Source organism: Saimiri boliviensis, chromosome 11, assembly GCF_048565385.1.
Source record: "Saimiri boliviensis isolate mSaiBol1 chromosome 11, mSaiBol1.pri, whole genome shotgun sequence".
Taxonomy (NCBI): Eukaryota; Metazoa; Chordata; class Mammalia; order Primates; family Cebidae; genus Saimiri; species Saimiri boliviensis.
In genome coordinates this window covers 16,032,633-16,047,497 of record NC_133459.1, presented here as the reverse complement: position 1 = coordinate 16,047,497, position 14,865 = coordinate 16,032,633, and the positions used below count along the sequence as shown (strand labels likewise).

At 55.5% G+C, this 14,865-nt stretch overlaps 1 protein-coding gene across 13 annotated transcripts in view; it reads right to left on the bottom strand.

The window, feature by feature from the left end:
- ARHGEF10L (Rho guanine nucleotide exchange factor 10 like) overlaps nucleotides 1-14,865 on the bottom strand; it is a 180,720-nt gene that overhangs the window by 80,519 nt on the left and 85,336 nt on the right. For 3 of the 13 annotated variants that reach the window (XM_074380161.1, XM_039473886.2, XM_074380152.1), the window contains 3 exons: nucleotides 10,808-10,980; nucleotides 5,910-6,026; nucleotides 2,591-2,699 (listed from right to left, as the gene is read on the bottom strand). In XM_074380161.1, the coding sequence (XP_074236262.1) occupies nucleotides 2,591-2,699; nucleotides 5,910-5,942 (142 nt within the window). In that variant the 5' untranslated portion in view covers nucleotides 5,943-6,026; nucleotides 10,808-10,980. Of the gene's footprint in view, nucleotides 1-246; nucleotides 2,564-2,590; nucleotides 2,700-5,909; nucleotides 6,027-10,807; nucleotides 10,981-14,865 lie in introns of those variants that run through there. The other 10 variants (XM_074380158.1, XM_074380154.1, XM_074380157.1 and 7 more) reach the window with 5 other exon arrangements.

Here is a 14,865-nt window from a genome sequence, read left to right as displayed (position 1 = left end):
GACGAGGCCCAGGCCTCTGAGAGTCGGGGGAGGTCAGGCCGTGAGGGGGCCCCGGAGAGGGCTCCGGCCCCCACCAGAGCGAGGCACAGGTGCCGGGAGAGGGGACCCCGGCTGCTGAATGGCTCTGACTCCAGCGGCAGCCGTGGGCAGCAGGAACTGGGAGCTGTGGGGCAGCTGGGGAGGAAAGGAGAAGCGGCAGTGACCCCAGGGGTGGGAGGGGGCAGGGACACCCCAGTGAGCCCTTACCTGAGCAGGAAACAGAGGAGGAGGAGGAGGAGGGACAGCGGATGACGGCGTGGGGGTGGGGGTGGCGCAGGCCCTCCTGCTGGGCCCACATCACGCCCCGGGCATCACTCCGCACCCACCCCAGCCGGCCTCGCAGCTTCCTCTTCCCCCACGAGCGGCTGGGTAACATTCTTGGCCTGTGATTCGAGCCCTGCCACGGCTATTAATATCGCCTCGGCGGGGAGGGTCACTTCAGGAAGGCGCTGGCCTCATGGGCGGGGTGGGGAGGCCTGGGGAGAGCCCTGGCCAGCCCGGGGTGGGGAGGGTGACCCAGGAAGAGTTCCCGGCCAGCTGGCCTGGCCACGCCGTCCCTTCTCCGGACCATTTCAATGAGTTTAGAATGGCCACCTGGCCTGCTCCCTCCCTCATCGGGGGTCAGTGCTCCCCGAAAAGCAGAAGGAGCAGGCACATTGACTCAGCGCCCAGGCTGTGCCAGGCCTGCGCACACCTACCCTGGTTTAGCACTGCACCAAGCGCACAGATGGGGTTCAACTCATTTTACAGATGGAAACCACTTACAGTCTGCCACGCCAAGAGGGGACAATAGTGCAAGGCGACACCGCAGCCAGAAGGCCACCGAGCCAGGTTCTGAGCAGGCAAGTTCCAGGCCATCCTAGCATCAAAGGCCTCCACTAAGGGACTGACCGCCCGCCAAGAATAACGTCTGCTACACAGGGGCTCTCTCTCTCCTCATACTATCTCGGACATCCTCACCACAGCCCTACAAGAGACACAGCCACCCCGCCGTGCAGATGGGGAAACTGAGGCACGGGGAGGTCAAACTATAAAACTTTCCAGGAGGCCACAGGCTCTCAAAGTTCTGCCTGGCTCGAGGCCTGTGTTCCTTCCGCTGCACCAGGCTGTGTGCTGAGGGCGGGCGGCATGTCCTCTCCAGACAAGGCCTCCTTCCTTCCAAGGAGAACTGGCACCCCCAGAATTCCGTCAGCTGTGAACCCACTGTCCCGGCATTCCTTGCCTCCTTGTCTGTCGCCTTTAAAGATGTGAGATGGGCAGCAGGGCCTGGTCTCACCTGACCCTGGTTCACCAAGGCCTGGGAACACATCAGGGGCCCTGACATGGACATTTTCTGGAGGAAGGGACCAGAGCCTGGTGGGGATCAGGAGCAAGGGTAGGCACCTGAGGCGGGGGTTAAGGGAAACAGGGTCAGGACTCATGTTCACAGGTGTGCCCAAGGCTTTAGGACAGTTCCTAGCACATAGTAGATGCTTAATAAAACGTGTTGCGTGAATGACCAATTGATCAAATCTGACCATGGGACACTTCTGCCTAAAACCTTCTAATGACCTTCCAGTATCCTTAAGACCAAAGGCAAATGCCCAGCAAGGCCCACAAAGCCTGTACTGACCGGATCCTGATCTGTCACCCTCACCCTCAGTTCTGCCACATGAGGCCTCCTCCATCCTTTCCAGGCCTGTGTGTCCTCAGCCCTGTCACTGAACCTCTCTGTGCCTATGCCCTCATCTGCTGCATGGGAACGTGGGCGTCCTCTGTACCCTGTGTGATGTGGATAAGGATTAAGTGAGGAACTGCAGGCTCACAGGAGAGCACCTGGCACACAATAAATAGTCAGTGCTGACTAACAGATCCTCTCTGGATCGCCTCGCACTTTCCCACCGCCGGGGCCCTGCACTCCCGATCCCTCCTCTTTCCAGAGCGCCCACTTCCCCTGCCTGGGGACCTGCACCTCCTTCTCCTTCCCAGACCTTCCCTCCCCCAAGTCCGTCCTCACTTCCTCCATGCCCCCCAGGGTACCCCAGGGTCCCACTTGTCAACCTGCACTGGCAGTTCCCATTTCCGTGCCTGTCTCCCACGCTGTGCCACCAGCCAGCCCCAGAGGCACTGCTGAGACAGGCATCTTGGATCCCCGCCTGCAGCACAGGCTGAGGCCCTTAGTGGGATTCAGTCAATGTCAGCTGGTTGGAGAGATGGGTGGATGGATAAAGGAAGGAGGAACAGGAATGAAAAAGATGAGGACAGGTGAGCCAGACAGCATGAGGGGGCAGGAGGCCAAGACAGCCGAGACAAAAGCAGGAGCAGGGATGCTGAAGGGAGAGGCCCAGCTCGCCCATGGGACAGGCCATGCCTGCCAGAGGAGGGGGAGACACACGGGGACCCACCAGGATATTTGGGACTCAGTCCCCAACTCCCACCACCAGAGGAAGCCATACGCCAAGTATTACCCACCCCGTATATCCTCTGGGGTGTAAAGTAAAAACTCAATCCCCACCCCCAACCTCCAGCCCAGAGCTGGGCACCAGACCCTCCTGCTCAGGCAGCGCCTCACCGAGGACATCCTTCCTGTGCAGGAAGGAGACTTTGCGCATGACGGCCATCCGCGTCTTCTCCAGCCCATCCTTGGTCCCGCTCTTGGCGGCCTTCATGAGCTGGGTCATCTGAGCAAAGATAGAGAGGCTCATCAGGAAAGGGACAGCCTGGGACACCTGCCACCGAAGGGCACCTGCCTTCCCGGGCCTCAGCCTGCAGAGGTCAGAACCACCCAGACCCTTCCCTCCCAGGTCAGTGAGCTGTGGCCAAAGGTGACAGTGAGGATGAGGAGGCGCGTGTTCATGCCCGGGATCTCCCTTGTTACAGGCAGGAGGAGGCCATAGCTGATTTTTTCCCCTCAGGACAAACTATGTGAACAGATTTCAAATCCAGGAGACAATGTCACCTGGCTAGGAGGGGGACAACGGGTGCTGGAGACCTGGAGCCCTGGGCCACCCCCTAGTGGCATGACTCTGGGTACATCATTGAGTGTTGCTGAGCTTCCATTTCCCCAGGCAAAACTGAGGAATAGCAGTACCTATCCTTGCCAGGGTCCTTGAGCACCAAACAGACTGGGTCTGGGAAAGCTCCCTGAGCAGCAAAATGTGCTGATGTTGAACATGACCTTAGGAGCAACTAAAGGAGGTGTGTGCACACCCCCATCCCATCCACCAAATCCAAGTGAGGGACCCATCCCTTGTCTCCCCCCAAAACAGCCAGGTTTCTTACTGAGCCACTGTCCGGGAAAAGGAGAAAAGGCTGAAGTTGCCAGAAAGCAAGAGGCAGCTTCCCTTGGCGGTGGCGAGGGGATCCATGGACACGAGCGTAGCAAGCTAAGCAGAACATGAGACGTAAGGAGAGCGCGTGCCCAGGACAGGGAAGTGGGCACCCTGGGCGCTGGGGGAGCCCAGGCCTGAAACAGAGCTGCTGTCCCCTCAGCCAGTCCTTTGTCCTCCCAAGCCCCAGCCCTGGCCCCCACATCTTCTCCAACACACAGCAGTACCAGCTGGGAGAAGGCTCTGCGGTGATAGAAACTCTGGATCTGCACTGCCCGATATGGCAGCCACTGGCCGCATGTGACTATGGGCACTTGAAATGTGCTGGTGCAGTGGCTCACGCCTGTAATCCCAGCACTTTGGGAGGCCATGGCAGGCAGACCATTTGAGGTCAGGAGTTTGAGACCAGCCTGGCCAACTAAAAATATATAAATTAGCCAGGCCTGGTGGTGGGTGCCTGTAATCCCAGCTACTCGGGAGGCCGAGGCAGGAGAATCACCCAGGAGGCAGAGGCTGCAGTGAGCAGAGATTGCGCCATTGCACTCCAGCCTGGGCAACAGAGTGAGACTCCGTCTCAAAAAAACAAAAATAAATAAAAAAAGAAATGTGCTGGTGCAAGGAAGGACCCAAATTTCTAGTTATATTTACTTTTAGTTAATTTCCATTTAAAGAGCCCCATGGCTAGCATAATAGACAGTGCAGTTCTAAGAAAGCCTTCTCCTTCCTAAAACTCTCTGCTGAAAGTAGGGCGAACTAATCTGGTGGGGGGTGCCTCTGGTCTCTGCTGTCACCTCCAATAACCCCTTGGTCCCCACTTAAGTATCCAAGCACTTCTTGGGGGTCTGGGCAAGGAAGGCTTGCTGGAAGCCACCAGGTGCTATGCACGGGGAGGCAGGGGTGGTGGCTTTTAAGGAAGGAGGCTGACTTCCTGGAAGGAACCAGCAGCAGGGAAAAGGAAGAAAGCCCCCGCCTGTCCTACATCTCTACGGGACAATCCTAGAGCAACGGTGCTTGGCCTTTTCTGGGGGTGGGGCAGGGAGAGTGCTCCTAGAGGCCTTTGGGAATCTAATGAAAGGGATGGCATAGATGCTCATCTTCTTCTTGTTGGGGGCCGGGGGGGCGGGAAGAGAGGGTCACACCCTCACAAGATGCAAAACCTCTGTTCCAGAATCCAGTTCCTGTTCTGGCAGAAAGCCATCAATGGGGCTGTCCTATGAACCCCCCAAAGTGGTCTTTCAGGGAATCATCTAAGGCCCTTCTCTCGGCATTTTCCTGGGCAAAAAAGAACAGGCAAACACCCTAGAAGGTGTCCCCAAGTCAACCTGCCGAATCCGCCCATTCCCACAGTGTGTGGCTGCGGCAGGGGAAAGGCCCCGTCTTAGACTCTGCCCTTCACTAGCTCCTGGCTCCTCTCTGAGCCTTGGCTTCCCACGAGGTCAGCCCCGCCCCCGCCCCCGCCCTGGGTTGCAGGCCTCTCAGGGACATCTGTGAGAGGTCTACTGTAAAGGGTTTGCTCTCCTCCTCCTGGAAGGCTCCACGCTCCGAAAAAGTGGGCAGCACTGCAGGATGGAGGGCTCCTGGGCTCCGGTAGGCAGTGGATCTCAGCTGGAGCCCCAGTTCTGTTGCCGATCACTGCTGTGGCCACTAGCTGGGTACTTGACACTAAAAGATGCGGAAAGGCAGCTAGTGTCCAGAGTGCCACAAGGACAGGGCGGTCAGGGCGCAGATAATGACAGCAACCATCCACTGAGCTCTTAGACCAAGCACAGCACCGCACACCCGACAGGCCTGATCATCAACCCTCACAGCCACCCAGAGGGTTGGGATTGTGAATGCTCCCATTTCAAAGGCAAGAAAACCGAGGCTCGGAGAGGCCAAGGGGCCTGCTCAGGATCACACAGTGAGGAAGTAGTGAGACTGGGATTCAAACCAGGCCCACAGACCTTGAAAGTCCATGCCTTTAGCCAAGATAGACACAGCAGGTGCTCAATTAATGGAAGCTACTGTGGTCAATATCATCATTATCCAAAAATTTAAGAAAATTCTGCGATTTCTCTTACAGACTTCCTTATCCTGGATTCCTCTGAACAGTGAGGAGGGAGAGGAACATCCAATGTCACCAACACTCACGTTTTTCAAGGTGTAACCCAACTGTCCAGATTATGATATCTGCGGATTCCTGAGCCTCATCCCAGACCTACAGAAGCAGCACCCTTGGGGCTGGAGCTCAGGAACCTGCATTTTTAATGCAGCACCCCAGGTGATTCCAAGGGTCCTAAAGTTTAAAAACCCTCCTGGGAATTCTGGTGGACTATGAGGGTTTCACTTCCGGGTGGGGAGAAAGAAACGGGCGAGAACATGGAAAGGAACACGTGGCTTAAGGCACCTGCCAGCTCCAGCACAGACGTGAGGGTGGCCAGGGTCCAGGTCTCAGGATGGCCCTGGGACTCAGGGGTGGGCCTGGAAGGCTTTGTGGTACCAGGGCAGCAGGAAAGGCCCCTGGAGGTAGCTGCAGCTGGAAATGGCCCCCCTCCAGGGCTTGAGGGGACAGACAGACAATACCTTACAATCGTACTTGTGCTTCAGCTCCTGCATGTCTCTCCCCCCAACTCTCAAAGCCAAGATGTCTCTCTTAGTCCTGGCGTATCTCTCCTTTAGCCTAGTCAGGTCTGGAGAAAGCTGGAGCCCCAAGCGGCCAGGCAGAAGGAGAGCAGGTGAGAGGAGCAGGCGGGACAGGGAGGAGACAAAACACAGACAACAGAGGAGAGAGGAGACTCAGGTAAAGTGGCGGATGGACAGCTCGGGCTGGTGGGACGCGGAGCCCCAGGTCCCAGGCGGCAGTCCAGCCAGGTCCTGCCTGGAATCTGCTCCGCTGTGTCCCACCGCACCACACCAGGAAGCTGAGGGCCTGGTCTCTGCAGCAGGGAATCTGGGCTGCTGGGGAGGAGAGGCGGGAGGGGAGCAAACCCAGGCCCCCTCTAGGGAAGGGAGAAGATGCTCTGAGGGCAAGGACTGTGTCTTCTTCCCGGCCCCATGACCCAGCACAGGGCTTGTAACATAGGAGCTTCCAGGTAAGTTTCTAAGATGGACAGATGGCAGGTGGGTGGGTGGGTTGGTGGGTGGATGGATGGATGGATGAATGGATGGATGGAATGGGGTCAAAGAGGATAAATGGATAAGTGAGCAAATGCACAGAAAGATGAATGGATGGGAGAGGGAGAGTTGGGCCGACGGATGGGCACAAGACAGACAGGTGGATGGGTAGACGGACAGGCTTGCAGAGGGACGGATGGATAGACAAATAAACGGATGAACAGACACACAAGTAGATGGATGAGCAGATGGATAAATTTGGTTAGGTGACTATGTAGCTGGGCAAGCGGACAGATGGATGGGTGAAGAGACAGTCAGAGGAAGGACTAAGAGGATGGATGGCTAGGAGAATGGAGTCAGGCAGTGCTGTGATGGCAAATATTTAACCAGTTCTCCAGGAAAAAGGGCCCTGCTATGGAGCATTTCCGTGGTGTGAACACTTCCACCGATTTCAAGCTACCAAAGTGACATCACTGAATGGGAATCTGTAAAGAGATGCACATGACTGGTTCCTGAGTTCTCATGAGCTGGCACTAGCTGCCTCTGGTACACTGCCGGAGGAAGGGAGGATGGATGAAGGGTAAAAGGGAGGGAGGAGGATGGGCAACTGGATTGAAGAATAGATGCCCAGCTTACAGATTATCTTGGAGGATGGATGGATGGATGGATGGACGGACAAACAGATGGGAGAACGGGTGGATGGACAGAAGAACAGATAGATATTCAAATGCATTCACTGTATGAGCAACAGTGATATTTGGTAAAGTACACAAAAGACCAAGACAGGTGTTACTTCTAGAGAAGTAGACCGAAGGATCAAGAGTATGAACTCTGGAGGCAGGTAGGCCTGCCTCAAATCGTGACTCCCTGCTCACTAGCTGGAAAAATCTCTTTACCTCTCTGAGTTGCAGCTTCCTTACTGGTAAAGTGGCCATAACAATAGCTACTGCATAGGGTTGCTGAGAAAATTAAATGTACATGCAAAGCCCAGAGCTTATTACGTACTCAAAAAATGCACGCCATTATTATTTTATCTTTTAAGTTGCAAGTGCCCAATATTTGTTGGATGGATGGATGGATGGATGAACAGATGGACATCAGACAGATGAGGTGTTTTCATCCCTATGTGATGTTGCATTCTACATCATTTAAATCTCCCTGAGCTTCACACAGGTTTTCTGATCAACAAAATGAGAATCTTAATGACAATAATACTGACCACTTAGGGTACTAGGAAAATTAATGACACTGCTTTGTAAAGTGTACCATTCTAGGCATATGTTCAATATTGCTATGCAAAGAAGTATGCAGGACAGGGGTCCCTCTGAGAGCTACCCAGACTCCCAAAAAACGGGGGAGTTTAGGGTTTGACATGAGTCCTGTTCATCTATAAAATAGTTTCACACAATAAAATCATAAAGCCCCTGGGCCTGGTGCTCCTTCACTTCTCTCAGGGTCAGGAGAACTAGGAAATGTTAGGATCAGCGGTCACCTGCTGAGCTGGCCAGATCAGAGCAGGGGGTGGACCAGGCTGGGCCAGGGCTGGCATTTCTGTAATGAGCTCATGAGTTCTGCCCAGTCCCCGTCCAGCTGGATCAAAGACCTTGATTTCAAAGAGGTCAGCACTGGAGCATGGGAGAGTTCAATGCAATCCATCCCACAACTGGAAAAAAAACACCTACAGACCCCAGATTGGCACCAGCAGGATCACTTGTTCACATAAGATGAGGCAGCTGCTTCCACTTGGGTCACTGCCCCTCTGCAGACCCCATGGTCACTTTTTTTTTGGCAAGAGCCTACCTGCCTAGGGACGGCCTCTCCAATATCTGAAGAAGAGATTCCATTGGTTCTCTTGCAGCTGGGCAGGGTGCTAGGCCATGGTCAGACTCCAGGAACAGGAAGAAACACATCCCCAAGCCCCTGCTGCCCTGGGTCTGCAGCACGCACAACACACAGCCAAGCAGCAGTGGCCCTAAAACATGCAGCTGCTGCAATGCCAAAGGGTGAGCAGGTGCGCCCCAAGCGGCTCAGGAGTGTGATGCACCACAGGCAGGCTCCGTGGAGTCCCTCGCAGAAGTGGGTACCAGAGGAAAAGCCCTCCACAACCTCCTGTCTCCCTAGAAGCTGGCAGGTCAGGAAGCGGGGGGGCCTTGGCTACGGCCAGAGAAAAACTCCAAGTGGTTAGACATCCCAACAATTGTGCCACGTAGTTTATCTGCTGAGAAAGGATCCAAAGCCCCAGCCTGAGCATATGAGGAACAGGAGCTCACAGGCAGCCCCCAGAGGTCCCATTCCCAGGGCCAAGCCATGGAGAGTGCGGCCCTGCATTTCTTGGAGTGCTCCATGGGCCCCTTGCATCCCCGGGGGGCAGAGAGCTGCTTAAAAGGCCGATCATCGGGCCCCACCCAACCCCTGAATCAGAGTCCCTGGTGAGACCCTGGCATGTGTGATTCTGATGCCCATGAAAGAATGAGAACCACGGCTGGAAAGCCTGCATTCAGCATCTTCATCCCTCCTTCCCTCTGAGACTTGCATGGCTTCCTCCCAGTCCCAACAAGAGGGCCGCAGCCTGGGAAAGCCACCACGGGAGAAGAGGCGGAGGAACGCCCGCTCCAACTCGCCACTCTCGGAGGCCTCCTCTGATCGGCCCTATCAGTCCCTACCCCTATCAGGCACACAGCCAGGCTGGACACAGGCTTACGTGTACATAAAGGCATATTTGCCTTTGTTTGGTTTGGTTTTGAAGGGCCTGATCGTTTATTTTTGACAGCTGTACCACCCTGATTATGATGACCAGCATTTTGTCTTCACTTTTGACACATTGTTTCCCATTCAATATCTCCTGTGGACCATAAAGGTTGGCTGAGCCCGGGTCAGGTCTTCCTGTTCCAATGTATCCCATCCCACAACTGAAGATACGAACTAGGCACACGGCAGGTGTCGTAAATGCTTTGCTTTTTGGCTAGCATGACCTTAGGGTGTTTTCCACAGCCCAGCCGTGGGGGTTCATCCCTGGAAAGACCTGGCTCAGAGAGACCTGCTCAGCCCCAGGCTTGTTCAGGACTCCGGGAGCCCATCTTGGTCTGAGGAATGGCTGCCTGAGGACTCACGTGTGGGTGTCCCTCCAGCCAGCATGCCTCTTCCACAGGGGTTCCCTCAAACCCAGAAAAGGGCAGGAGGTACCGGGAAAGGCCCCTCTCTTGTGCCTGCCCTGCCCATGCAGGAATGGCCCTAGGCAGAGCTCTCCTGCCCTGCTGCATCTTTCAAAAGGAGCTTGAGGCCAGCATAGTGGCTCACATCTGTAATCCCAGCACTTTGGGAGGCCGAGGCAGGTGGATCTCTTGAGGCCAGGAGTTTGAGACCAGCCTGGGCAACATGGCAAAACCCCGTCTCTACAAAAATACAGAAATTAGCCATGCATGAAGGTGCACATCTGTAATACCAGCTACTCAGGAGGCTGAGGCAAAAAAAATGCTCGAACCCGGGAAGCAGAGGTTGCAATGAGCCAAGATTGCACCACTGCACTCCAGCCTGGGCAAATGGGTGAGACTCTATCTCAAAAGAATAAATAATACAAAGAAAAGTCAAAGGAACCTGAGAAGGACCCCGTCCCCTCTGCTCAGTCAGGGCCTGTAAGAAGCTGTCCCCATAAAACCACAAATCTCAGCACGGGCAGACACTATCCCTTGGTAGCTTCTGCAGAACAATATGGAAGGAGCAGGGTGCCATGGGAGAGAAGGAACCAGAAGACCTGTCTTCCTTGCAGCCTCAGGGGCTCCCCTCCAGGAAATAAGCAGAATGACTCCTGCTCCAGGCAGAAACATAGGGAAGCCGAATGCATGGATGGCACCGTGTGAGACCCTGGAGAGAAGCCTTCCAGGCCACTCTGGCTTAGCCACAGCAGCCCCACTGTCCACCATCCCAGAGCAGAGAGGACTGCGTGGGCTGAGGCCTGATCTGAGCATCGGTCCCAGAGGGCAGGGAGAACAAGTAGATCTGGTCCAGGCTCCACCTCTAAGTGGCTGGGCTACCTGGAGTGCAGCGTTGAGAGGACTCTGAAGCCCAATCTGAGCCCATGAGCACCGGGATTAATCGACCAGGTCTACCACAGCAAGGGGATGAGGGGAGTACCTGTGCCAGGTGCCAGCCATGCCAATCCCAGGCTTAGGGCTGCCAACAGCAATGCCTGTGAGTCACTTCCTGTTTCGGGATGACCTGAGCTCTGGCTCCCCTCTCACCACATGTTCCTGGGAATCCCTGGGACCCAGATGTGAGTCCCGGGCCTAGCCCTCATCACCCCGCTCCCTCCCTCCTTGATGGGGTCTCTGTGCCCTGATTGAGGTGAGAGATACCCCCGGCCCCCTCACCTTGGGTTGGAAGGACACTCGGTGCTTGGCAGGCTCGACCTCCGGCTTGGCCTCCTCCCCAGAGTCCTCGCTGTAGCTCTCGAACTCGCTGGAGCTCCAGCCTAGGTCCTCCGCCTGCCGAGGCGCCCCAGTCCGGGGCACGTCCTCGTAGAGCAGGCTCCTCTCTGCCCCTGCTGGGCAAGCGACCGCCAGTGAGCCCGGGCCCTGAAGCCAAGCCTACCAGACTCCCAGCCTCAGATCCAATTTCTGAACCCAGGTGGAGCAAATGGGGTCAGGGAGAATGTGGGGGCCCTGGGGCTCCAGCTCCACTTCCTCAACCATAAAGTGCAGATAACAATACATCCTTCCCCTTGTAGGGCAAGGAGGGCCTGAGAAAATTGGGAAAACACAAGAAATGTGTCAGACTCGCCAGGGGCCCACTTATTTCCTTTTGCTCCCAGCATCGCTTTTGTAGGCTCTTGGCGCTCATTCTGGGCCTCCTTGGCAATTTTTTTTTAGAGACAGGGTCTCATTGTCTCACCCAGGCTGGAGTGCAGGGGTGCAGTCACAGCTCACTGTGGCCTCAAACTCCTGGGCTCAAGTGATCCTCCCATCTCAGCCTCCCAGGTAGCTGGGACCACAGGTGTGTCCCATCACACTCAGCTAATGTTTTTTTTTTTAATTTTGTAGAGACGGAGTCTTGTTATGTGCCCAGGCTGGTCTTGAGCTCCTGGGCTCAAGTGATCCTCCTGCAGTGGCCTCCCAAAGTGCCAGGGTTACAGGCATGAGCCACTGCACCCAGCCGTGGAGCCACCACACATGACCTGTTTTTTGCTGGAAAAGAAGATCCAGAGCCAAGTCCTGGCTCAGGCTGTCAGCACCTTCAGGAATGTGACACAGAGATTGTTGGGGCCCCAGGGCCCCGCACCCCAAATCTGAGTTCACGTGTGGCCCAAGATCTTCCAGCAGGGGGCGCAGCTGGCCCAGAGCCCAGGAGCTTCTCTTCCAAAGCCTGAGGGAAATGCCTCCGACTGAAAACTTAGGGACAAGGAGCTGAGAGTTGCATCATCCGAGCGACAGGTCCCACAGGGCCAGGGCACTCGTGGGGCCCTTTCAACTGGGTTGTGAGATGCCACTTGAAGGCTAAGGTGGGAAAGTCACTGTCCCGAGGCCGGAACACAGGGTCCCAGCCCCAGCTCCGGCACTGGGAGATCTCAGGCAAGGCCCTTTGCCCCTCTGGGTCTCACTTCCTCATCAGTTACCTGGAGAACTGCAGACCGCACGAAAGTGGGGTTGGACGCCAAAAAGTTCATGAAGATGAAAATGGGTTTTCAAAACCCTTTCCAAAGCTGTATTTCTTCATGCACCGAAGAAATAGAGCATTGGGAAGGGTTTTAAAAAAGAAAAAGAAAGAAAGAAAGAAATCTGACGGGGCACGGCGGCTCATGTGTGTAATCTCAGGACTTTGGGAAGCCAAGGTGGGTAGATCACCTGAGGTCAGGAGTTCGAGACCAGCCTGGCCAACATGGTGAAACCCAGTCTTTAATAAAAATATAAAAACTAGCCGGGTGTGGTAATGCATACCTATAGCCCCAGCTACTCAGGGAGGCTGAGGCAGGAGAATCGCTTGAACCCAGAGGAGTAGGTTGCAGAGAGCCAAGATCATGCCATTGCACTCCAGCCTGGGTGACAGAGCAAGACAATGGCTCAAAAAAAAAAAAAAGAAAAGAAAAGAAATCTGCTCAGAAACGACTGTGTCAAAAAACCTATAAGCTTTGGTCATCAGAGAACTCTCTGCAACATGGGGCTAATAGTTAGCGGACAGGTGGAGTACATAAAAGAGCCAAGGAGCTCTTGGCAAAGTGCCTGGCACACAGCACACGCTCGGCTGACAGCGGCAGGCCGTCATTTGTGGTGGCTCTGGGGGGACTTATGTGTCAGTCCATAGATCCAGGACCCCCAGCTCCACCCCACAGGAAAGCTTGGGTGTGAGGGGTGAGGGGCAAGAGTGTCAGCCGAAGAACAAAACAGAGGTGCTGAGGCTTAGCAGGACATGGGTCCCAGGACCAGGAGGGAACATGAGGTTATTTTTAAGCAAAAGATAATGGTAACTAATGTCTTTAGAGAGTGGAGCAGCTGCGACCTTCAGAAGGCCAGGCTGATTATCCCATTACTGCGATGGAGGCCCCTTGACTAGTGACCGAAGAGGCAGAGGTCTTGGGGAAGCCCTGAGGAGGGACCCCGGCAGCGCGTGGCAGGCCCACGCCTCCACAGGGCGGAACCGCGCACCCGACCACCTCCGTCCTCAGTGCGCCCTGGCTCCCAGTGGCCCTGTGCAGATGGCAGGGTATGAATGATTACCCCGCCCGTTAGACAGAAGGGAGAGATGTGGCTGGCCGCAGTAAGACAGTGAGCGGAGCTGGGTTCCACACTACCATTCACTGAGGTCCCCACCATCTACACATATAGTAATGTCCTCTCCAGCAGAGACAGAGTCACAGAACTCTGCTGCTCATGTGCAGCCCCAGGGCCATGAAATAAAGATGGACCGCACAAGGGTCCCCTCATGCTTCCTGCTCATCAATTACCTCATGGAATCCACGCTACCACCCAACGACTGGCCGTTATTGCCCCAGTTTTACAGATGGGTCAACTGAGGCCCAGAGAGATTCAGCAGGACCCAGCGTGACCCTCCCCAAAGGCCCGTGAGCTGGGGATATTCTTGCCTTATACGAAGAAGCCAAGGCCCAAAGGCACAAAGCCCTGTGCCCAAATCAATGGCAGAGCCAGGATTCAAACACAGATCTGTGTGTGCCTACCGCAGCATACAGCCTGTCCCTCGGGTGACTACCTCCTCTCTGAGCTCCTGCTGAGCCCACCGCAGCCCCAGGCAGCCCAGTGCTGGACCCTCGGCAGGCATAACACTAACAGCAGCAGCGGTGGCCCTGTGTGAAGAGCCAGCCCTGCACTGAGCTCTGCCGCCTTGTCGCACTGGATCCTCCCATAGCCCAGCATGCAGGAATCCGGGTCCTCGCTTGCAGGCCCAGAGCTGGGTGCAAACACAGGCTGTGTCACTCCCAGGCCACGAACAGGCCACATCCTCCCAGACCCTGAGGACAGAGATGGGCCTGGGACTTGGTGGCCTGATTGAATTCAGGTGGGGAACAGGCCAAATGGGTTAAACAACAGCTGAGGCCCCTCAGCCGCTCAGGACTCCCAGCTCTAGGACTTTCCGAAGACTTTTTTGCCTCCCATCACAATGGGAATCCATCTCTCCCTGAACCTGAGTGCGCTACAAACAGGAAAATGCACTCCAAGCACATCCCAGGCTTGCTAACGGGATAAGAGTATCATTGGCTCATCCGTCCCCGTTCCTGAGACTGGAGTCGGGAGTGCGGCCCTGGGGCCCTCAGGCCTTGCTGTGTTGTCTGTCAGTGTTACCATCCCATCGGACTGTCTGCTGTTCAAGGATGGTTAGAGGTGCCCCATCAGACTCGGGGCTCCTCAAAAGCAGGGGCTGTGCTTCCCCATTGGAAGGAGAGCCCCTGAAAACAGGGAGAATCGCAAAGTAGGAAAAACAAAGTCACCTGTTCAAATCCTGGCTGTGTGCTCTGGGGCTGGTGGCTTAACCTCTTTATGACAGGTGTCATAAATAAGTCTGGCCCTGCCACCCTCACAGGGCAGTGGGATCAGTGGGATCAAATGTGCCTCGTCTGTCATAAAATGCCACTCAAATCCTCCTGGGATCGGGGACAGAGCATTGAACTTGGGATCAGAATGACCCCACATTCAAATCCTAGCCCTGTGTCTGTCCTTCCCGTCTCTGTAAAATGAGGATTTAACATCCCAAATCAAAGTCTTGAGGCTGTCACGTGATTGCAAATATGAAGAGTAGCTTGGCCACACGTGTTCAAGCAAAGATGACTCTTCCTATTGTCATCGAACAGTCCTCTCTCCCATCAGGTGAGTTCCAGCGAGACTTGCCCCAGCCCCACCCCACCTCCCCTCTGTGGCCACAATCGCCCGCCTGTCTGCCCGCCTGCCCACCCGCCTGCCCGCCGGCCCACCTCAGCCCTCAA